The following is a 23,554-nucleotide window of genomic DNA, read 5'->3' on the forward strand; positions in this document are numbered from 1 at the left end:
CCCCCTGTGCATCAATAAACTAGCTTAAAATTCAAAGACTTTGCCTTTGCGTCAGTTCCTGGAAGCTCTGGTCCGTTGGTATACAGGCTGGGATCCGGTCCCAGAAAGGGGATTTGTAAGGAGCCCCATATTGGTGTGTTGAGCTAATTAATATTCCCCCAAATTTGAGCAATCATCCTTACACATGTCATTACATATTTGAGTTTCTCTCTATAATAATCTGAAAGGTTGTTCAAAGAAAGTCTGCAAAGATTTATTTGCAAACTTTCTCCTTCAAACACCAGAACCCAACACTTTTTACCATTTTTGTAAGCATCTTTTTTTTTTCATTTCAACCATTTTTTAAAATATCACTGACAGGTGGGTGGCTGAGAATGAATCAATAAATATGAATATTATTAGGATTACTGAAGTGACCTGTTCAGGATTTAGACTCAAAGCAGAATAACACGCACAGTAGAGGTTGAAGGTGGGGTCTCTGTCCATCCAGTGAGTCAGTCACAGATGAATCTGAAAAGTTCAGAATATTAAGAAGCTGTCATCTGTTTAGAAATTGAATATTTCTGATAGTAAGTACCAAAGAGTAAATATTATCTGTAAGTACTGTCTTTATTGCCCTCTAGTGGTGAGTCCACATGCAGTACAAGGGAAAAGCAAAATTATACACTGCAAACTGGTAAATCAGTATTTAAGTTCTTGATCATTATAATAAGAATCATAGTTTTGACATGTTTACGTTTTTTGGACAGCTACTTACATTGGCTAATGCTGCCTGATAGTACACCTGGCTTTTACACTGTGGTTTCAGCTTGGAAAAAAAGCACCTCTGGCAATATTTACCACATGAAAACATCTCTGACCGTAATTGCTGTGTCCCTGAAGTATGGTTAGGGTGTCCCTTTCCATTGGTGGCACTAATCCCCAGGTGTGAAACGTCACTGCTATGGCAGATGTGATACTGGCAGTCAGATAGTGTCAATATCTAATCCTTTACTGCTGCCCCTACTTGTCCTCACTATCCCAAACAGGCTGATTGCCTTTATATTTTTTTCCTTATGTTTTTCCTTCTTTTAAAATCTTAAACCGCATTAGTAGACCTCCAGAACTGTGTGATAACAACCCTCCCCCCCCCCCCCCGAAAGGCAGGCTGGTTAAGGAACTGGGGAGGGGATTAAGGGGCAGTCAGAAAGAAAGTGCAATGGCAAAAGCAGCCCCAGTGATGGGGTTGACAAGATGTGCAATAATGACTGCTTTGAAACCAGTGTGCTTCCATTTTTATTAACTGATGTGACCACAGTGAGAACGGGCCTCATGTGGTAATGTTCTCAACATGTGAGCTGTAGTAAAAAAGCATAGGTTTTTCTAGTAAGAGCATGTGAAAAAGGTTTTTATAGTGAGTCAGACCATCAACCATCTATCTATCACATCCCGATGCCTGTCAGTGTCTCTACACAGTCTTTGGCAATATATTCCATTGTGCTGCTTCAGAGCCATTTTACTGGAAGATTCCAAGGACTGAAGCCTGAGGTCTTTTGACTGCCAAATATGTGTTATATGGCCTTTACCCTTTAGCTCCTGAGGTGCTGAGACATTTGTGTTGAGATACATCTTGGGTACCTCCATCTGCCCATTGTAGTGGCTGGCATAGCTCAGAATTCTGATTCATAATGGTACATGGTGTAGGCGAGTAGGGGGTTTCCATAAATAACATGAAGCCTCATTCCTTTGTTTCCTTCATGATACACCTCCTGCTACTCAGTCTCATGCCTGCCCAAAAAATGCTCAAATGAACTATCAGTGGTCCAAACACACTGCAGAAATAATCCAGCTTGAGGCCGCTTTAACTACGCTGGCTGAATGCTAGGGAATTCTGGGAAATGTATTTTTGTGAGACATTTAGCCTTCTTTGTCAGAGATAGCACTGGTGCCACAACAAACTACAATTCCCAGGATTCCCTAGCACTAAGCCAGAGCAGTGGTTTCAAATGGAATTATTACTGCAGTGTGTTTTGGACCAGTATTTCCACAGGAGACAGTTCCAGACTGAATCCTAGGCAAGCTTATGAATCTATGAATGGGATAGATGTACAAATTTCTCTGGAAAGCGCCTGGGTAAAAACATAGAAAACCAAGAAGCTGGGTCTACACTTTTTGTTTCATCGTTGCTTTCTACAAGGAGGGGAGGGCATACTTCATTCTTGTAGTCTACCTCTTCTCCTTGTTTTTCTAGAACCCTGAGACTGCACCAAGCAGTGACTGGTGCAAATGACAGAGAATTAAAGAACTACTCAGACAAAGAATTTGCAATGAGGACCAAAACTGAACGAAGCTTACAGTCTTCACAAAAATCCCTCCCCAACTGCCCCAAGCTTTCTTCATTTCAGCAGGTTAGTTTAAGGGAGGGAGAAGAGTCTTTTGGTTGCTCTGATTGTTCAGTAACCAGGAACCTGAATTCCTTACCTTCTGCCAGAAAGACATTGTTCCTTGTGCAAGAACTCTCTTTCCTCATCAAACAAATTCCACACAGAAAAAACTAGTGTGAAACCAAAGCAAAAACAAAACAAAACCAAGCCATAGTACTCCCCCCCCCAAAAAAAAAGAAAGAAAGAAAGAAAGAAAGAAAGAAAGAAAAAGGGGGGGGGGGAGAAGCTGTCTTAACTAGATTTACTTCTACTCCTAGCCAAATCCGGGTGTTCATTCAGAACATGAACACCTTTAAACCACATAAAATAGAGTGTGGTAACCAATGCTGAATCTCAAAGTAGAATTACAGAGTTGGAAGAGACCAGAAGGACCATCCAGTCCAACCTCCCTGCCATGCAGGAATACACAATTAATAGACTCCTGACAGATGGCCATCCAGGCTCTGTTTAAAAACATCCACAGAAGGAGACTCCACCACTTTCCAAAGCAGCATATCCCACTGGCAAATAGCTCATACTGTCAGGAGGTTCTTCCAATTGTTTAGATAGAATCTATTTTCCTGTAGTTTGCATCCTATGCTCCATGTCTTAGTCTCTGGAGCAGCAGAAAATATGCCAGTTCTTTCTTCCATATGACATCCTTTCAAATATTTAAACATGGCTATCATGTTACCTCTTAGCAGTCTCTTCTCCGGTGTAAACATACCCAGCTCCCTAAGCTGCTTCTCATAGGGCATGGTTTCCAGACTAGGCTGAACATGAGGCATGCTTAGTAACCTCTGCTTGAATTTTGCTCCTTAAAAAGCACATTTCTTGTGGTCCAGGTAGAATCAAGGTCACACCCCACATACTTTACACACATGGGGAACCACTTTCTCTCAGCTCTAGGGACACTGAAATCCTAGCAATTAAAGAATGAAGGCCATGGATGGATTCATTGAAACAGGGCTGAAATGGGCTGGTCTAAGGCAGGACTACAACTGCCATCAGCCCTAGCAAATATCATCAATGGTGAGGGGCTGATGAGAGTTGCACTCCAAAATCATCTGGGTGGGGGCACAGGTTACCTTGCAAACTGTTTTTAATGCTATCAATATTTACATAGTCATAATACAGCTCAGGAAACTCTGATGGCAGAGACAAATTTGGGGGGAAGTAACCCACATAGAAATATAATTATAGATAACTGGTGTGCTTAAAAGACACATCAGCAAAGAATCACATTCGCTGCCAGTGATATTTTTTCAGTCTCAGGGACTTTCAGGTTCTCTTGGGCTTGAAGTGAATCCAAAAGGGTGTGCTGCATTTTGGCACTGAGGTTTATTGGCTACAAGCTGAAAATCCTTCTTATACATCTTTTCCACAGTTCATCTATCTTCTTAGACCTCACCAACTTGTACTTCAGCAAAATCACTTCTGTTTACCTCCTATGTTGCGCTGTTCATTTACACTTTACTGAACACTATACAGTGTTTTCCTATACAGCCAGCTCTCTATAAATGAATGGAGCCTTCTCTTTGTATTTGTCACAGAGGCTAATGAAGACCATAATCTTGTGAACTGGCATAACTATGCTGGCAAAGATGGCAGTGCAGCAGGGATAAAATGGTCACAATTGTGGCAATGATGGGGGGGGGGGGAGAGAAAGGACCATAAAAGAGCTGTGTTTGTCAGGAAGAAAGCTGTCCTTTCAGTTCTTAAGCTGCTGAGGGGTGACAGATCAGCTTTCTCTGGCAACATCGTTCTCTACCATACTATGCTATGCACCAGTCCAACAGGTGCCTTATTTCAGCATAACAGATTGTTATATCAGCAAAGGGTACCAGTAAGACTGTAGCCAAAATACTAAGCTAAAAAGAGAAGATGGATTGGCCTTTAACCTCTTTCATATTAGCCTACCTGGCAAGAGGTAAGTTTCTTTCATCACTGAATTTAAAAACACAGAACATGGAAGTATTGAGACCTGAACTACCCCTTCATTCACGGCCTAGGAAGCACCTGGAAGCTCTTTGGCAGTAAGGTAAGGAGATGGGCACTGCTGTTCTTTGGAGCTTTTGAGTCCCATAAGGTGATCTGTCATACATCCTGTCTCCCTTCACTTAGCCATCGGGCCCGATATGTAGTCCATCCTCTTGGGCTCTTATCTGACTGGGAAGCATTATATATTTGAGCCAACCTGGCCTGAATCCTGCCCTGCCAGGCCTGGTCATCAAGCTCAGTGGCAGCTGCCAAGGCTAAGAGGAAATAGCTGGTGGCATCTTGTTCATCCTGAGAATAAAAAACAAGACAAAGAGTAAATGCAGGAAGCTGAAAAAGAGAATGGGATGCCCATCAGAATGCTTCAGCAAGCCATGCAAGGCCATCAGTTGCTTGAAACAAACAAACAAACAAAAAAGTTGCTTCAGCTGATCAGCATGGATCACTTAATTTCAGACTCTGCATTTATTTATTATTTATTTATCCACCCACTTCTTTTGTTATTTAACCTTCCTTTTCTTCAAGAGGTGACACACATGCTAAAAGCAAGAAAAGGGAATAAGAGAACAAGAAAAAAGACTGTATATTGGAAATCTGTAGAAGCTGCAAGGCACACCTGCTCTCTGCACACACACACCTGTAAGCTATAGCCTCCTATCTTGACAAAACTGAAAAAGACTTCCAATTAGTAAGTTGAATTTTGGGCCTAAACAAGATGTGGGTGGTGGGTTGCATTTAAACAGAGAATTATATCCTCTGGAGGGTTTTGGACATATGATTCTCTATTTTTGGATATAAAATTTTCTAGTGGCGGTGTGGGAGAGGCCTAGGAGCCATACAAAAGGCCCACACAGGCTGTAGACTGCCTTCAGGAGGTACAGTCCCCAGCCCTGTTGCAAACAGAAATAAAGGGCAGATATTTAAGGGTGGTGGTTTTGGATATTCAGAGAAGCCATAACAAGCTCTGGTACTGGAGTGAGGCAGAAGCTAGACATATGCATTACTAGAGACAAGAACTTAGTGGTTCAGTTCATGTCACCAGATGCCTTTAGAGCTGCCAGATAACTTAACACAGCCTTGCCTGACCTGATGCCCTCCAGATGTATGGAGAGTACTGCTCCCACCATCTTTGATTTAATGCTTTAATGAAAGTCTTAATTTAAGCACAAAGTCAGACTAAACTCAGCATCTGGTCTTGTCAGATCTTTAGTGAGAAGCATCATAGCCATGTTTTACAGCCTGCTGTTTCTCACCTTTAATTTGCACAGGGTCAGATCTCCCAGGCGGCAATAGACCTTAGAATAATACATGGCTTCCTGAGTGCCTTGCAACAATGGTGAGCGCAGGGAGAGTGTCCTCAGGTAACAGTCTTCAGCCATTTCATACATTTGCAGAAGGTAGTATGCAGTTGCCAGGCGGTGGAAGGCAACTACTTCTTGCCACTGGTCTCCTGAGGAGAAAAAAAGAGCAACATGATAGCTTATTAAGGAAGATCATGAAGTGTAAAGATATTTCACAGGATACTAAAGTTAGGATTGTCCATGCTATCATATTTCCCATTTCTATGTATGATTGCGAAAGCTGGACAGTGAAGAAAGCTGACAAGAAGAGGATCAACTCATTTGAATTGTGATGCTGGAGAAGAGTTATGTGGATACTGTGGACATATACTGACAAATAAATAGGTCCAAGAGCAACCAGGTTTGAGCACTCCTTAGATGCCAAGATGACTAAATCGAGGCTGTTGTACTTTGGCCATACCATGAGAAGTCATGGCTCAGACAAAAAGATAATAAAGGCAAAAGGCAGTAGGAAAAAGGGAAGATCACATTTCAGATGGATAGTCTAACTCAAGAAAGCCACAGCTCTGACTCAAGGAAGTTAATAACACAAAAAAATAATGAATGAGTGTGCAGTGACTTTGACAGCTGTAGTAATTCAGGATGCATCTCAGTTCCCCTCTCTTTCAAGCTACCCCACGGTTCCTCAGTTTCTCTGACATACAGTGTTCTGGTGTCAGAATAATACCAATATAACTGTATTGTGTTGCATTGCCAATGCAGCCACCTTGGATCCCATATTGGGAAAGAGAGGGGGGAGTTTGATTTCTGGATGTTAGAAAGACTGCACCTATGATATCCCTGCCATAATTCTACCCTCTTCCCCTGCTGCCCAGAAAGTAAATGTGCCTTAACAATCCTGTGCACTGAAGCACTGTGAAATTATTTATATATGTGTGTGTGTGTAATCAGGTTTTTATCAATGACACACATTTTACTCCTTATAATCTAAAAAAATATGTGCCAATCTGAGGTGATCGGGGGTTGGGGAGAAATCATGCCAATATCTTGTCAAACATCTATTCCATAATTCAATGGATCTATTCCATTTATTCAAAGAATTATTGATACAATATACGACTGCCTGCTTTTTTAAAAAAATATATGAAGGGACTTGTACAGAAGATCACTCTGTGAATTACAAAGAATGGAAGTGAAAGAAAAGAGGAGAAAAATTAAAAAAGGACTGAAAGAAAACTTCCACCCGAGAACCTTAATACCTACAAAGAAAATGAATGTATAGCTTTCCCCAAAACTGCCACCTCCAAAAGTAATCACATAACTTTTCTACTCCAGAAGGAGATCTGGAGCAGAATAAGAGGCACAACCAATGTGTAGCAGATTAATAAAGTAGGACTACATAACTCCATCTATTCATCCATAAAAGAATCCATATTGCTGTCAGGATGGATGCATCCAGAAGAAAAATGTCCTAGATGTAGCAATATGGGCCATGGGTGAAAGGTAGCCCAATTTCAAAAGGAAGTTATGATGAGTTAGCAGATTGAAGGGTGCTGAATCACAGGAAGGTGATGACACAAAGGCAGGATATGATGTTATGTTTCAATATTGCAAAGTCATAGCACACGTAAAACAGGTGTAAAAGTGGTGTATCACACCAATGGGGGGCTGGACTAAGATCTCTATCAGTGAGATATATAAGGGAGGAACTCCAAGGCCTTGTGCGGTGGTGTTGTATATAGTGGATGGAGCATTTTGTCAGTCGGTGTAATTGTAAATATTGGAACGAAGCTGGAAAGCCTCTTTGAGATTAACTCAGCAGTTGTCGTGCCTGCAGCCTCTGTGTGAAGGAGATGGAGTTCTCCAGCCTGCACAAACTGTACAGCAAAGCTTTCTATGGCGTGAGTTCCTGGCACAAAGCTTCAGTGTGTGGACTTGGTGTCACACATGCACCAACAACTGCACCATGATTAACAGTAGCATCATTAAACTTATTTAAAGGCTGGTTGAGAAACTATGGCCTGTTACAGACTGCCAAAATAAAGCTGCTTCGGGTCTCTTTGGAGGTATGCTGTTTAAATGATGCATGGGTCCTAAGAGTCCAGAAGTCGCGCCAAAGCCACACTCCATTCCTAAGCACTGGAGTGCAGCTTTGGTGCAGCTTCTGGATTCTTAGGATGCATGCATCATTTAAACAGCATACCTCCAAAGAGACCCGAAGCAGCTTTATTTTGGCAGTCTGTAACAGGCCTATCTGTCTGCTGTGGGTCAAGAGACGAAAAAACAGTTAGTGTCTTTAACCTTTTAAAAAAAAAATTAAAGGCCCAAAACACACTGCAAAAATAATCCAGTTTGGGACCACATTAACTGTCCTGGCTCAGTGCTAGGGAATTCTGGGATTTGTAGTTTGTTGTGGCACCAGAGCTCTCTGACAGGGAAGGCTCAATGTCTCACAAAACTACAGTTCCTAGCATTAAACCAGGGCAGTTAAAGTGGGCTGAAAATAGATTATTTCTGCAGTGTGTTTTGGACCTAAGTGATACAGCGGGCTTGGGTGCTCATGATGACTATCCATCAATCATTTTTCTTCTTTTTAAATGTAATTTTTGTTTTAGAAATCTAACAACTAGCAAATAATTCTGCACAAGTCACAGCACTTGGCACACTGTGAAACTGGCAAAAGGAAGGGGTTACTGAAGGCTCTAGAGCTAACCCTGCCTACATTTGCATGAATATAAAGCCACTACCTTAATAATAAATGTTTTGCATAATCTGTCATGGCCAGCCAAGATCAGCTCTCGGAGGATGAGGAGGAGGATGAGCCTCCTCCAGAGCAAGGGCTGATTGAGGCAACGCCAGGTGCTGTTCCTGCCCTGCCAGGTCCCAGCTGTGATCCTCCAGCCCCAGAGGAGGAGATTCAACCAGGTCCTAGTGCCGAAGAGAGGCCTTCTATGGTACCACTGCCTAGTGGGGATTCTGGGGACGAAGCTTGCATGCAGGTGCCTTCTTTCAAAGAGAGAAGAGCCGAGAGTGCTTGCAGGCGCAGATCACAGAGAATTGCCGAGAGGCAATTAGCCAACCAGCCTCAGGTGGCACGAGGGAGAGTTTCCCTTACTTAAGTGGGAGAGAGACTAATGCTGGTTGCTAGAGTTTATTGCATGATCTCTCGGTGTGATTGCTGCTAGCACTAGCTCCTAGTATCTGGATTCTTTGTTACCTTGACCTTGGACCGGACTTCGTTATCTCTTGGCTGTTTGACCTTGGACTGTTTGACCAACGTTGTTTCTCGGTATCCTGACTTCGGCTTGACTCTCGGAACGTTTGGACTTCTGGAATTCTGAACTCGGCTTGTTTTCTCGGACTGCTCTCAGACTGATTCCTTGCAAGGTCTGCTTTACTTTCACTTCCACTGTGCTAAGGCTCTGTTATCGGCTACTGTCAAGTGTCTGCTGGCAGCATTCCCGGACATAATCCTAGTTTAATCATTTCTGTCTGGGGATATTAGTGTTGGTAAAGCAGCATTAACACATATAACGATTCTACTTCAGTGGTTGTGTCCACATAAGCAGAAGTTAGGTAACCAAGTTTAGGGACACAAATGGGAGGAGGCCTCTTAATATATTTTAATGCCATTTTTTAAAAAAAACTATGTAAATTTCAGGTTTTGCATAGCATTTTTTTTATAATGCTATGGGGCCTTTTAAATATGACAAAGCTTAGAGTCTCTGCATGTATTACTCTGACTCTTCCCAATTATATAGGATGGAACATCCGCCTAATTCCTTCTTTCCTACCTAAAATCAATACAGACCTATTTCCTTTGTATCCAGAAAAAGAAATATTTTATTCAAATCCTTGGTTAAATTTTCTGCTCTCTCTCTTTCTCTCCCTCCCTTAGCTGGAGATCCAGAACTGATCAGAGGGTTGGACTAGATTGCCCATGAGTCCCCTTCCAACTCTATGGTTCTATGACTCTTTGTTCCGGGCATTTAGAACATTAGTTTGGCTTCTGTGACAGCAACTGTTTTGTAATTGTCATCTTTTACATTGTTGGCCCAGTACAACATTCCCAGTCTTCTTTCCACGCTATGGATTTTGATATGACTATACCATTAGTCTGATGTTCTTTCCTACCTACATCCACGCTGAGCCTGGCTGCCAATGTAGCAAATTCCAGTGCATTCTCATAATTCTGGAGTCCAATCTGCAGCTCAGCCAGCTTGTTGAAGAGTCTCAGTTCAGTCCATGGGTCCTTCAGCTTCCTAGCCAAAGGTACAGCTCCTCCCTGGTGAAAAAAGAGAAGTGTTTTCACGTTACTTGAAAAGTTCCTACCATGCCATCACATCACCTCTAAAAACTTTTCAGAAAAAAAGGGGAAAAAGATAATCAAAACAAAAGAGATATACCGTCATATCTATTCCCAGTACTTACTGGTTACATCTACAATGCAGAATTCATGTAATTTGACACGTCAACTGTCATGGCTCAATGCTATGGAATTCTGGGATTTGTAATTTTGTGAGATATTTAGCCTTCTCTGTCAGAGAGCTCTGATGCTACAACAAACTATAAATTACAGGAATTCATAAGATGGACCCATGACAGTCAAAGTGGTGTCAAACTGCATTAATTCTGCAGTATAGTAGTGGCCACTTTTGCAGTCACATTTTCTCTCTACAAACCACCATTTCCAGCCAACAAACCTTAAAGCTTACAGGTGTCTTGTTGTAATTCTAATGGGCATTAATGCAGTAATATTCCCTTAACCTGCCCTGTCCCTTGAGCTTCTGGAAGAATTAGATACTCTTTGGTGCTGGGTGTTGTAACAGCAAATTCTGCTCATTTGGCTCTTATTGAGAAACCACAAAGCCTTTCATTCAGATTTCACATCAACACAATTCAATTCAATCTTTTGCTACTGTAAGGAGAACACAATGTGTGTACATGTCCGAATTGAAAACAATACTTTAGGATGAGACACCAAAGCAACTAAGTCTGCAGTTAGGGTAACCCATATTTTATGCATCCCAGGTTTTCTATAAGACTGCTATAAAAAGTTGTCTGCCATCAGGGTTGTAGTTTCACCCTATACTACACTGGAGCATAAGGCTAATTCTGTCACAATCGCTAGCTTCTGCTTTAACACTATCAGCAAATGATAGGCTTAGGCAGCAAGATGAAGCAAAATAGTATTTGGTAAAATTATTGCAGGTGTGGGCTTCACATTCCCAAATGACCAGGCAAAACCTGAACACTATCTCATCACCATCTGCAAACATAAAATAAACCTTGAACCCAATTCATGTGTTTCTTCCCAGTCCAACAAATGGAATCAGATTCTCAGCTCCAGAAATTTCTGCAATTAGGTTTCATATTGGTATGGATAGACTTTAAACACTTTACAAAGATTATGATATTTATTAATTGTAAACTTATTTTTTATTTTTATGCAGCTCTAGGCCACTGAAATATATATATATATACTCATGTATAAGTCAAGAAATTTTAGTCCAAAAATTGACCCATAAAATCTGGGTTGACTCACCCATGGGTCAATGTAAGTACTGTACTTTAACTCTTATCAAAATGGAACCATCCTCTTCTCTGAACAGTGGTGAAAGGCAAGAATTTAATCCATTCCGGGAGCACCTACAAGAAGCACCAACCCACTCTACTCTCTCTGCCATGGTGCTGCTTCTGACCTTTTTGAATGCCTGGGCAGGAGAATGGCAGCAGTGGCAGCTCTTTGGCACTCTCTCTGAAACGAGCGCCAAGAGGAATTGGGCTTTCAAGGATTTGAATAAGACATTTGTGTACGTTTGACACTTTTACTAGGTTAAAATTAGGCACTGTTATCACATTAAAATTAAAGCCTACCATAACTGCTAACATAGTTAGTAGTAAACATTTTTGTTGCTTTGCCTTTTCATCCTTTTTGGCATGTGTACGTTTTCTTATCCCCACCTGTGCCTAGTCACCTTCTCCACACATTGCACACATCACTTGCCATCCATCCAGTCTTTAGGGTGAGCAGAAACCATTATGTCTGCTGGAATTTAGTACGTTTTGTGGTATCATTTTCATTTGTTTTGTCCTTACATACTTCATTACATGCCCCTAAGTTTTACCTTCAACTTATCCATGGGTCATATCAAAATCCTTAATTTTGGCCCCAAAACCTACACATGAGGCCAAGTTATAGTCAAGTATATATGGTAGGCTGAAACTCACTGGGCTTTTCCCAAAGTGCTCCACTAAATACTTGGAAATGTATCTCTTCTTTTCCTGGGGGGGGGGGGGCAAATTGCTTCCTCAAATAGAGGCAATACTTTTTAAAAAATTAAGAGAAAAGGAGAGAGACTTTACTGACTTATGTATATCAGTTGCAGTTTATAGATTTTGCTCCCAATCAATGTATGACATTATAATGCGTTTTAACTCTCCTCCATCTACTTCTGTATAGTCTTGTCAACCAATGGCAAACAGTATCCATGTAAAGTCTTGAAATGGAAATCTGCATGGATCTGGACTGGAGTACATTTGTGGTGAAGGTGGCTACCCTGTAATATTCCACTGCCCGTTGTCTGTTCCGGATCCCATTGAAGAAGACATCACCAGCTTCTTCATACAGTTCCATGGCCAAGTGAAGCTCTTCAGGTTTCAGTGCGGTCTCTATGGCTGCCTGCAAAAGAAATCCAGTTAGAATAGAAGGTTATGCTGTACTTATCAGGCAAAAATGGTGCCTGGTGCAAGCACGTCCATATAAACAGTTGAGAATCTAATAAAATTGATGGTAAGGTTTTTGCACAATTGAATCTAGAACTGCGCATAGTTGACATTCTTGACAGATATCAGAAAAGGATTTCTATTACACAGCATGAAGACTTCTTCAAAAAGGTAGCTGATAACCCTTGGAATTATGGAGTGATAAATGAGGATCAGATTTGCTAAAGGGTCACTCCATAGCACTCAGCGACTTCGCCTGTTGTTAATGACATATGTTGCCCCAATACTCTTCTACAGTGGGTCCCTGGTATCTGCCAGTGTTTGGTTCCAGAACCCCACCATGAATGAAAAAATCTGTGGATGCTCATCCCATTATATGTAGTAAAATGGTGTCCTTTATCTAAAATGGCATGATCAAAGTTTGCTTTTTGGAATTTGTGTGTGTGTATGTATGGTTGAATCTGTGGAAGCAGAATCTGTGGGTATGAAGGGCCAACTGTATACAAACCCCTTCTTCCTTCCTAGCATTCAGATCCAATAGACTACAAATCAATTCAAAAATGCAGAGAGATTTCAATACATTTGTTCATAACTGCCTATTTTAAAATAGCAATAGTATTCAATTTATTAGCTTAAGTCATGAAATTTGAAGTTTTTAGTACAGTATTTTAGAGCCCAACAATGTGCCAAAGTAGCTGCTAAATTAAGTGCTAAGTCTGAGCACACCAATTCAATATACAGGAATTAGATCTCTTTTCCAGCTAAGCTCTATATAGTAGCTGGGAGAAAATTTACTGCCACTGCTGGTGGTACTCTTTTTATTATTACACACGGATTTTGACTCTGCACTCATTGTATGCCAGGCACTTGCTCAGTTATTTTTTTTACAGATTTCTAAATGACTAAGAAAATTCTTTTTCCTGGCATGTTTGTAGCCTGCTATTTATCACTGACTGAAACCCACAGCTTGGAGGTAATGAATTACAATTACCAAATTTAAATATAAGTTACTTTATTGATGTAATGAGTAATAGCTTGATTTTAAAGCATTTTAAAGTTTAATGCCATTCTCTTATCATCTGAACTGAGCTTTGAGCCCAGATGCCTAGTTTTCAGTACTGACTAGGACTTCATTTGCACAGCTAAAACTAGACCACCAGCAGTGCCCATTCCATGAGATGTCAGATCTGTCTATGGTAACACATAGAATTGGAAGAGACCGCAAGGGCTCTCCAGTCCGACCCCCTGCCATGCAGGAAATCTAAATCAAAGCATCCCCAACAGATGGCCAGCCAGCCTCTGTTTAAAGACCTCCAAGGAAGGAGAATCCACCACACTCTGTCAGGAAGTTCCTCCTAATGTTTTCCTGTAGCTTGTATCCATTGCTCCAGTTCGTTCTCTGGAGCAGCAGAAAACAAGCTTGCTCCCTCCTCAATATGACATCCCTTCAAATATTTAAACAGGGCTATCATATCACCTCTTAACCTTCTCTTCTCCAGGCTAAACATCCCCAGCTCCCTAAGATGTTCCTCATAGGTCATGGTTTCCAGACCCTTCACCATTTTAGTCACTCTCCTTTAGACATACTCCAGTTTCTCAACATCCTTTTTAAATTATGGTGCCCAGAAGTTGACACAATAGTCCAGGTGGGGCCTGACCAGAGCAGCACATAGTGACACTATTACTTCCCTTGATCTAGACACTATACTTCTATTGATGCAGCCTAAAATTGCATTGGCCTTGTTAGCTGCCACATCACACTGTCGACTCATGTTCAATTTGTGGTCTACTTGGACGCCTAGATTCCTTTCACATGCAGTCTTGTTCAGCCAGCTGTCACCCATCCTATATCCGTTCATTTCATTTTTCCACCCTAAGTGCAGTACATTACATTTCTCCATGTTGAAATTCATTTTGTTAGCTTTGGCCCAGCTTTCTAATCTATTAAGATCATTTTGAATTTTGATCCTGTCGTCTGGGGCATTAGCTGCTCCTCCTAATTTGGTGTTATCTGCAACTTTGATAAGTATGCCCCCAATTCTGTCATCCAAGTCATTGATAAAGATGTTGAATAGCACTGGGCCCAGGACAGAACCCTGTGGGACTCCACTGGTCACTTCTCTCCAGGATGAAAAGGTGCCATTGTTGAGCACCCTTTGGGTTTGGCCAGTCAACCAATTACAAATCCATGTAACAGTTACCTTGTCTAGCCCACATTTCACAAGTGTGTTTGAAAGAATGTCATGGGGAACCCTGTCAAAGGCCTTACTGAAATCAATATATACTATATCCACAGCATTCCCTTCATCTACCTTCATTACATCCCATTTGGCCTATTGTAACACATGATACATGGGAATGACTTTGGAAACCATTTGGAAACTTCAGCAGGTGCAAGATGCTGAAGCCAGAATGTTGATGAGGATCAGTTATAGGAAGCATATAACTCTCTTGTTAAAACAGCTTCACTGGCTACTGGTTCATTTCTGGACACAATTCAAAGTACTGGTCATGACCTATAAATCTCTACATGGCTTAGACCCAGAGTATCTGAAATACTGTATCCCCTTATACAAACTGCCAGAATCTTCAGAGCTACAGGGCAGTGCTGCCACCATCACAGGCTCACTTGTTGAGGACAGAAGAGAGAGCCTTCTCAATGGCTGCTTCCACCCTCTGGAACTCCCTTCCATAGGAGGCTAGGCTGGCTTCTCCACACTTTCCTTTTGCCAGCAAAGACATTTTTTTAAAATTTTAACAGGCTTTTCTTCAAGCAGGGAACTGCCTTGGATCCAACTGTGAGAGAAAGGTGGCTTACAAATCAAATAAATAAATAACTACAGATGGTTTCTTTCCCTTTTAAAAAGTATCACTGGAAATAACATTTTCTAGTATTTGCCTCCTAGATGAAAAATCATTTCACTATTTGGGAAAACAGGACAGGAAAAATAATACCTGACATTGGCACATTTTGGAAACTATTATGTGCAGATATACACATGGCTCTTTTGCATGAAAAATGAGTGTTTTGCAAAGCAAAACAAAACACAATTTTCATGCAAAAAAGTGATATGCATTTCTGCACACACCAGCTTTCTGAAACACTTCAGAATGTACAAATAACAAAGGAAAACTATGCAGAAATATTAATAGTTAGACCCAGCAGGTCCTCTTGTTTTTATTCTACCTGCAAATACATCTCCACAAGTTCATCCTCTTGCAATTGATAGTAGAGCTGCCCAGCCTGTAACCAGGCCTGTGCTGTCTTGACTGTTTCCTCCATGTCAATGAAGAGCTTCAGACTCTGCTTGGTACAATCCAGTGCCTGCTTCAAAGATCTGTGGGGTTCACAGATGCTCCATTATTACAAAGAACATATGCAAGCTCAGGTACAAAGTGAAAGCCAATGAATCAATCCTTTCTGGCAAGTTAGGATGCTTCCTGATGTTCCATTCCTTGCACTCAAAATGAAATAAAAATGCAAGGCTACTGTGTATGTATCCTATTCTTTAACAGCTCTGCTGTAGCAAGTAACAAAGACAAGCAACTATAACAGGGAGTGAAAATGGGAAAACAAAAAGGTAACAAGTGGAGAGCATCACCTGAATTTGCTGAATCCCACTTTCAGCCCCCAGTAAATTATATGACTAATCCATGCACAAAAAGAAAACCTTTTCTGAAAGCATCCCTACCATTCAGTCTGAAAGATTTCCTTTAGACCACCTTATAACCCAACACAGAAGCTCATACAAAATAGATGGCACAGGCCAGTTGTGTCATAATCAACCACTCCCCTATGTGAATTACTGTACTTGTATGCAAGAAAAATAGGGGCTGCTGTTTAGGGTTTCATTCCTCAAGGAACACGCACTCTGGAGCATCTGTCTCTCCTCCTCTCCACACTGGGGCTAACATCACACATATCCTTCATAGTGAGTAACCTCAATATATAAAGAAGTGAATCTCAGGTTCAGGTGCCCAGGCAGAAACTGCACATAACATGTGAAGGAACATAAAGGTACATAACTCTCCTGGGATCTATTACCTCTTTATCGTGATAAATGGATCAAGGATACACAATGTATGCATAAAGGTCCAGGAATAAAGAAAAGATTGTACACATAGTGGCAAGGGTGTATACTAGGATATACAGAAGAAAATAAAAGTCTGGATTTAGTCAATATTTGACTTTCCTTTTCTTTTTAAAGTTAAGATGACTTGTAAAATTTTGTTTTAAATTTTGCATTGTTCCTCAATGAAATAGTTGCCATTCAATATACACTGGCACCATCTCATCTATACTGTAATATATGTGTTATTTTTTTAAAATGCCACAAGCTTCTTTGTTTATTGCAATAGATTAATTGTCAAATTAGGCAATACATTTCTCATGTTTTTTAAAGAAGTGCTCCCCATGTAGTGAAAATTGTCTGTCACAGAACATGATCTTCCTCATGTGCTTATTTTGTTTTTTTGATTGCCCATTCAACTTAATTAGCAATTCTGAATTGCCAAAACACATATCTTCAAGGAAATTCTACTGTGGAAGAGGAAAAAATAATAAGAAATATCGTTAGTCCTTAAGAGTCTAGTTAGACCCAACCATGTGGAAATTACTTGCCTCAGTGACAGCTAACTTAACTCAGTGACAGCTAACACTGTCAAAGGGACAGTGACAACCCATAAAATAGACAGAAGTCAGAACACAGAGAGACACCATTACTGGCAGTCAACAGAAGCAGGGGCACCAGATCCTTTAAATCCTGAGGGCTGAAGCAGAAGGGTCAAAGGGAGCGGCCAGAAGCCACTCTGGCCCTGATCAGTCCGGGACTGCAGTGATCAGATGGCCCATTCCCGAAGCCAGTCACCACAACAATCCCAAATGAACTGCCGGCAGGAGCAGATTTAATCCATGCCTTTTGCTGGTGGCCTTGGGCCACCTTAGCCATTTTCAGAGAGGCTTCAGGCCACTTTGGGGGCATGCGTCATATTAACGTCATGCCCCCGAAGTGGCAGGAAGCTGCTCTATTTGGCCCATCTACTTTGGGCCTACAGGGACGTAGCCAGGATTTTAGGAAGGGGGGGGGGGGGGTCCAGACTAAGTGCCACCATTATAATGGGGCTTGGGTGCAGCAGCGCAGCAGCACACACCATTCATTTTTCTAATGGAAGGGGGGGGGGGTCCGGACCCCAAGATCCCCCCCCCCTTGGCTACGTCCATGGGGCCTAAGAAATAAGGTAAGAAATTCATCTGATCTTGGGTGAAACAGGACACTTTCTCAACAAAGTGATGTGTAATACATAGGCAAGGGAAACATTCTTCATTTTGGCTGTATTAACTTTTGAACAACATCACTATGAGGCCACAATGGCCAGTTTGTCTACAGCAGGCAGGGAACAGCAGCACAGGTCACAATGAACAATTTCTCTATAACAAGTAGGCAGCATCATCATGAGGTTACAGTGGCCAATCTATTTTAGATAACCATCACCAACATAAGATCACAATGCCGTTCTCTCTCTTTGTGGCAAGCATCACCATAATTGCAAATGGCTAGTTTTTTCTCTTGCTGATAGGCAGGCAGAATCAGCATGAGGTCATAATGGTGAATCTCTCACTTTCAGACAGATAGCACAGTAGCCAGGAACCATTAATATGAGATCATAATGGTTGGCTTCTCACCTTCAGACAAGCAGCATCACCATGAGGTTCAAAGGCCAGTCTGTTTCAATCCTTCAGAAAGGCAGCACTGACATGGAAGCACAGCAATTTCTCTCTCTTTCCCCACCTCCTTTCTCATTGAAGCAGATAGCAGTCTGTGTTTCTTATAAAGAAACAGAGGCCCTCTTTCACTAGGGCAGCCAGGAGCACATGGACATAACTGTTACTTCTATGCAAGAAGACTTGGGTACAACATCTCTTTTTTACATCGAGGTAGGTAGCTATACATGGACACATAGACCATCAGTCTTTCTCTTTCCTTTGAGAGAGCAACCATAGAGGGAGTGGGGGTCATTTTCCCACCACACCTATTCCCCATTTTTTTCACCTGCAACCCAGCCAAATGCACCCCAAGCCCACTCCCCATAGCCTTCAACCCTCCGCCTAACACAAAACTGGCTGCACTTTTGGGCAAATTTCAGCCAGTTTTGTGTTGGGCGGAGGGTTGAAGGCTATGGGCAGTGGGTTTGGGGTGCATTTGGCTGGGTTGCAGGTGAAAAAACAACAACCAAAAAACCCCAAACAACCTGAAACTAAATGAATTTTTAATTGGGGGCCTGGGGGCTTCTGTGGCCACACACTCGGGTCACCACAGCTGCCTGTGACCCACAGACCACACTTTTCCCACTCCTACTTTAAATAATATGCCTATGAGGGTGTGCATATCACTATGCACTAACTGGATATATATTATGCACTAATATTGGTTGAGAGTATGACTACTGAACTTAACACAGTGTTAAGTGCTTGGCAGTAGTGGTTTTCAATCTTTGGTCCTCTAGATGTTTTGGACTTCAGTACCCTGACACCCCAACCTACATGGACAAAGGTCAGGGATTCCAGGAGTTCAAATCCAAAACATCTGGAGGACAAGCTGTAAACAACTGTGGTATACTACACTGAAGAGATATAGATCCTTCACAGGAAGCGTATCAGAAAACAGTGAAGAAAGAGGGCAGGAAAATGAAAATGAAGTGGCAGGAGAAAACAGGTAAGAAATTTATAGTGTGATTTCTCCAGTGAAACTTGTAATCTTGAAAAATGGTGCTCCCAAGACAGGCACCTGCTTCTTACATTCCTTCCCTCTCACCTAACTCTGACCTTGAACAGGAAAGTTAGCATCTAGATGCCAAAACAACCACAACTAGCACTACAGGCAGAGCAATGTCACTTTGCATGTATCAATTGGACAGCTGAATTTGAAAAACTGAACAGTATCAGGTATGAGAAGAACACAGGTCATCCTTCTGCCTCATTTGATACCTTTGCCAAATCCTGAAAACAGTCTAAGGATCACTGTCTTCTTATACTTGCATTTCTTACAATCTTTCTGTGTCTCTAATCAACACCAGTTTTAGGGCATTTAAAAATTGGAAATAAAAATTAAATACAACAATAAAAACCCTACTCTTCCATATAAAAGGCATAAGTGAAAACTAAAAGCAACATAAACTTTAACAGTGAGTTCTAAAAGCCTGAGAAAGGGATCTTTGCTTTTTTTTCTTCTGGTGCCAAAAAGCACGGGCATCAAGTGAGCCTTTTTAGAGATGAGGAGGGGGGAAAAACAGTATTAGCTAAAGATGGTGGGGCTTTGGGATGAGAACACTGGAAGATGACATTAATGCAAGGAAGGCTGATGTAGGAGACATCTGCATTCAGACAACTAAGTCCTGAGTTATTTGGGGCTTTGTAGGCTAAGCAGAAACACCTTCAATCAAGCATGGAAACTGACCAGAAAGTCATTTCTCCTCATTAATTTATTGTGCACATTTATATCTTTCCTCTGCCATTTTTAATTAATTTCCCCCAAAGACAAAAATCTTCCATTAGTATTAGCCCCTAGAATGTAACATTCTTGTTCACCAAAATCAAGTGGATACACATGTTTATCCAGAGGAGGGGACAACACTGCCATGCCATGTTACTAACTAGTGTGCTGGACAATCTTATTGCCCTGTTTGTTTGTTTTGCTTGTTTGCTTGTCTGGCCACAAAGTGTCAAAGCTGGTGAGTTCCAGCTGTTGTTTTCATTCAAAGACTAAGGCACTACTGTTAAACATGAAAAATTGAGCTCACAGGAGAGGCATCTGTTTTTTACATTCCTTCCCTCTGAGCTCACTCTGACCTTGCTATGGAAGGTTAGCATCTAGATGACTGAGCAATCACAATCAGTGTTACAGGCAGGGCAGTGACACTTTGCAAGTATTAAATGGACAGTCACATTTACTTTTACAGCACGCCCGCGTCATACACGGGCGCGCTTTACGCAGCTTGAGCATACATGCTCAAGCTGCGGGGGCGCGCACGGGGGCGGAAGGGGCGGCGCGTCCCATTCAATTAAATGGACGTGCGCGCCCGTTGCGCCCTGCACGCTGCTGCACCGTCGCGCCACCGCACACGAACCCCATTGTTTCCAATGGGGCTTGAGCATAGGCGGAATTCGCCTTACGCGGAGGGATCCGGAACAGATCCCCGCGTAAGGCGAGGACCCACTGTATATATATTGTCAGGACCATGTTAAACAGGTCTGATAAAATGACAATGATGTGGCCACAAGGTGGAGCTGTAGCGAGACGTACTATAGTCCTAGTGGCAGACATATGTGTCAGCATTTAAACAGTGCGTCATTGAAATGTTGATGCAATTGCCAACCGCCAAGTAACTGTCACTGAGAGAGAGAGACAGGTGGTGTTACTGTGGCTGCCACAGAGGTTGTGTTTATGGTTGGTTGGTGGAGTAACTTGAGGAGTATCCAAGACAGATGTCTGATACTCAATGTAATCTTCATAAATAGTTATGTAACAAAGATTAAAGAACCCTTCTTGAGAGAAACTTCGTTATCCAGAGATTCATTCCTGTGTGAGAGGAAGTCTGCCTATGCAACTAAGATTCTTCACAGACCTTCTTCTGGGCATCTTGTCTGCGCACAGAAACTCTGCTTGAGTTTGCTTTGACAAGGGTTGGGAATCCAGCACGCATCTCCTTCCTGACATACACACACACACACCACTAAAAAATCTTACATAGTATATAAGATTAGTATATGTGCCACTCACCATTTTCTTCAAAGACCTCAGGGCAACATATCCTCACCAGGTTTTGCCATTTCTTCAAATTACCAGTAACTGACCCCATATGTGACTTTTAGAGCTCTAAGGTCTTTGGGAGAGATTGTTCACTCTGTCCTACCACCTTAGGCTTGGTTGGTAGGAACAAGGGAAAGGGCCTATTCAGTGGCTACTCCCAGATTTTGGAACTCCCTCCCTGGAGAGGCCACATTGTCTCTTCCTTACTCTTCTTCCACTGGCAAACGAAAACGTTCCTATTCAAGCAGGTTTTTCAGGATTGACTGTGATGGATTTTTATGGTCTGCTGTTTCGTTGATTTTTAAAATAGTGTATTTTTATTAATTTTCACTGGGTTTAATGCTATAGATTTTAATTATATTTTTAATAATTTATATATGCATATATTAGTGATGTTTTTAATCTGTCATTGATGCGTGCCTTCAAATCATTTCTGATATGTGGTGACCCTAAAACGAACCTATCACAAGGTTTACTCAGCAGAATTTGTTCAGAGGGGTTGTCCCATTGCCAAGGGATTCAAACCCTGATCTCCAAGTGTCCTAGTCAAACACTCAGACCACTACACCACACTGGCTCTGTACTAGTTAATCTGTACTGGTTTTTATAATTTGTAATCCACTTTGAGTCCCATCGTTAGATCAATATAACAATAACTATATTACATCCTCACATTTTTGTTACTCCTAGAGAGACAAGTTAGAGTTCTTAAAAAGATGTAAGTGTTCACTAATTCTCCTCTCCTAGGCAAGAATGAACAATCTAAATTAAAGGCCATTCCATTGTTTTATAATACATTTCTCCAAGTTGAAGGCATGTCTAACACATCCATCTGATCGCCAGGACCGGGTTTAAGACCTGAAGCAAATCGAGAAAACATCTAATCCATTACATATTTTTAAAACCAAGAGTTTGCTGTGCATATTTTCTCCTTTTCTCTCTGTATTTAAGATCTATATCTCCTTCCATTTATCTATTTAGGTGGCCACAAAAAATTATACCAGAATAACAAAACATATGTAAGGTATTAGAGGTGCTAATCTTTGCAGGTTATGGAAGAGACCAAGATGGCTCCCCTTCTGCAATTAATCATCTTTCTAAAACAACACATATTAGTAAACCTTCAATAAAATAGTATTATTTATTTTATAAAGTATTTCCAAATGCTAAAAGCAGTTTATACACACAGAAAATAAGGAAGACATTAAAAATATGCTTGGATATGTTTTAAAGCAGGTTTGGTTTAGGATATATTGAGCAATGCACTGTGCAGAACCATGTCACATGGTTCTCAACATAACAGAGGCATTTTGTTGCTCTTTTGTCCATTCAAGTCATTTCTGACTTATGTCAACCCTTAGGCAACCCTATGATAGGATTTGTTCAATGGAAGCTTGCCATTGCTTTTTTCCTGTAGTTGAAAGAGTGTGGCACTGGTTTCTAGAGTCGAGTGGGGATTCAAACCTGGATTCCTAATCCAACACTCAAACAACAATCCTATTCTGGTCTCTGAGGTATTTTAGTATTCTAAGGTCCAAAACATGATGTAGAAATAATCTAGTTTGAGGTCATTTTCATTGCCCTGGCTCAATGCTAGGGAATTTTGGGAACTGTACTTTTGTGAAACATTTAGCCTTCTCTGTCAGAGAGGTCTGGTGCCACAATAAACTACTGTTCCCAGGATTCCCGAGCACTGAGCTAGGACAGTTAAAGCGGTCTCAAACTGGATTATTTCTGCAGTGTGTTTTGTACCCTTATCTATTAATTTTTAACTGAAATACATTTTAATTAAATTTTGAGAGATTTTAAAAACACCCCTAAAGTCTGGAAACAGATATCCAAAATGCCTCTTTCAGCTTTAATGTCGATCATCTTTCCAGGGTTTCATGCTGAACACAATGCATACTCACCTGGCTGTATTTACACTCTGGTAGAGCTGTCTGAGAGACTGCAGAAGCTGCCCTTCCATTTCTCTGTCCTGGAGTTGTTGAGCTAGAAGAACTTGGTGTTCATGGTAGATAATAGAGGCTTCAGTATTTGGACACATTTCACTATAGAAATGGCAGAGAGACTCAGTTGCATGAAGCTGACCTGTGTGAAGTGGGATTCTGCATTACACGATACATTTACATATACTTATAGAATCATAGAGTTGGAAGAGACCGCAAGGGCCATCCAGTCCAACCCCCTGCCATGCAGGAAATCCCAATCAAAGCATCCCCAGCAGATGGCCATCTAGCCTCTGCTTAAAGACCTCCAAGAAGGAGACTCCACTACACTCCAAGGGAGTGAAGGAAAGAGCCAGTTTCCGCAACCCATA

The 23,554-nt window shown here is 41.4% G+C and overlaps 1 protein-coding gene across 1 annotated transcript in view; it reads right to left on the reverse strand.

Moving 5' to 3' along the window:
* Positions 1–590: 590 nt before the first annotated feature.
* The window catches only part of LOC149284484 (SH3 domain and tetratricopeptide repeat-containing protein 2-like), an 85,725-nt gene continuing 62,761 nt past the window's right edge, over positions 591–23,554 (reverse strand). The window contains exons 13-18 of the mRNA XM_089496674.1: positions 23,145–23,325; positions 15,615–15,765; positions 12,261–12,383; positions 9,836–9,986; positions 5,654–5,850; positions 591–4,691 (exon numbers count right to left, since the gene is read on the reverse strand). Of these exons, the coding sequence (XP_089352800.1) occupies positions 4,500–4,691; positions 5,654–5,850; positions 9,836–9,986; positions 12,261–12,383; positions 15,615–15,765; positions 23,145–23,325 (995 nt within the window). The 3' untranslated portion in view covers positions 591–4,499. The remainder of the gene's footprint in view (positions 4,692–5,653; positions 5,851–9,835; positions 9,987–12,260; positions 12,384–15,614; positions 15,766–23,144; positions 23,326–23,554) is intronic.

This window comes from Sceloporus occidentalis, unplaced genomic scaffold (genome assembly GCF_023333645.1).
Source record: "Sceloporus occidentalis isolate IW3139 unplaced genomic scaffold, rSceOcc1.0.p SCAF_92, whole genome shotgun sequence".
NCBI classification, from domain to species: domain Eukaryota; kingdom Metazoa; phylum Chordata; class Lepidosauria; order Squamata; family Phrynosomatidae; genus Sceloporus; species Sceloporus occidentalis.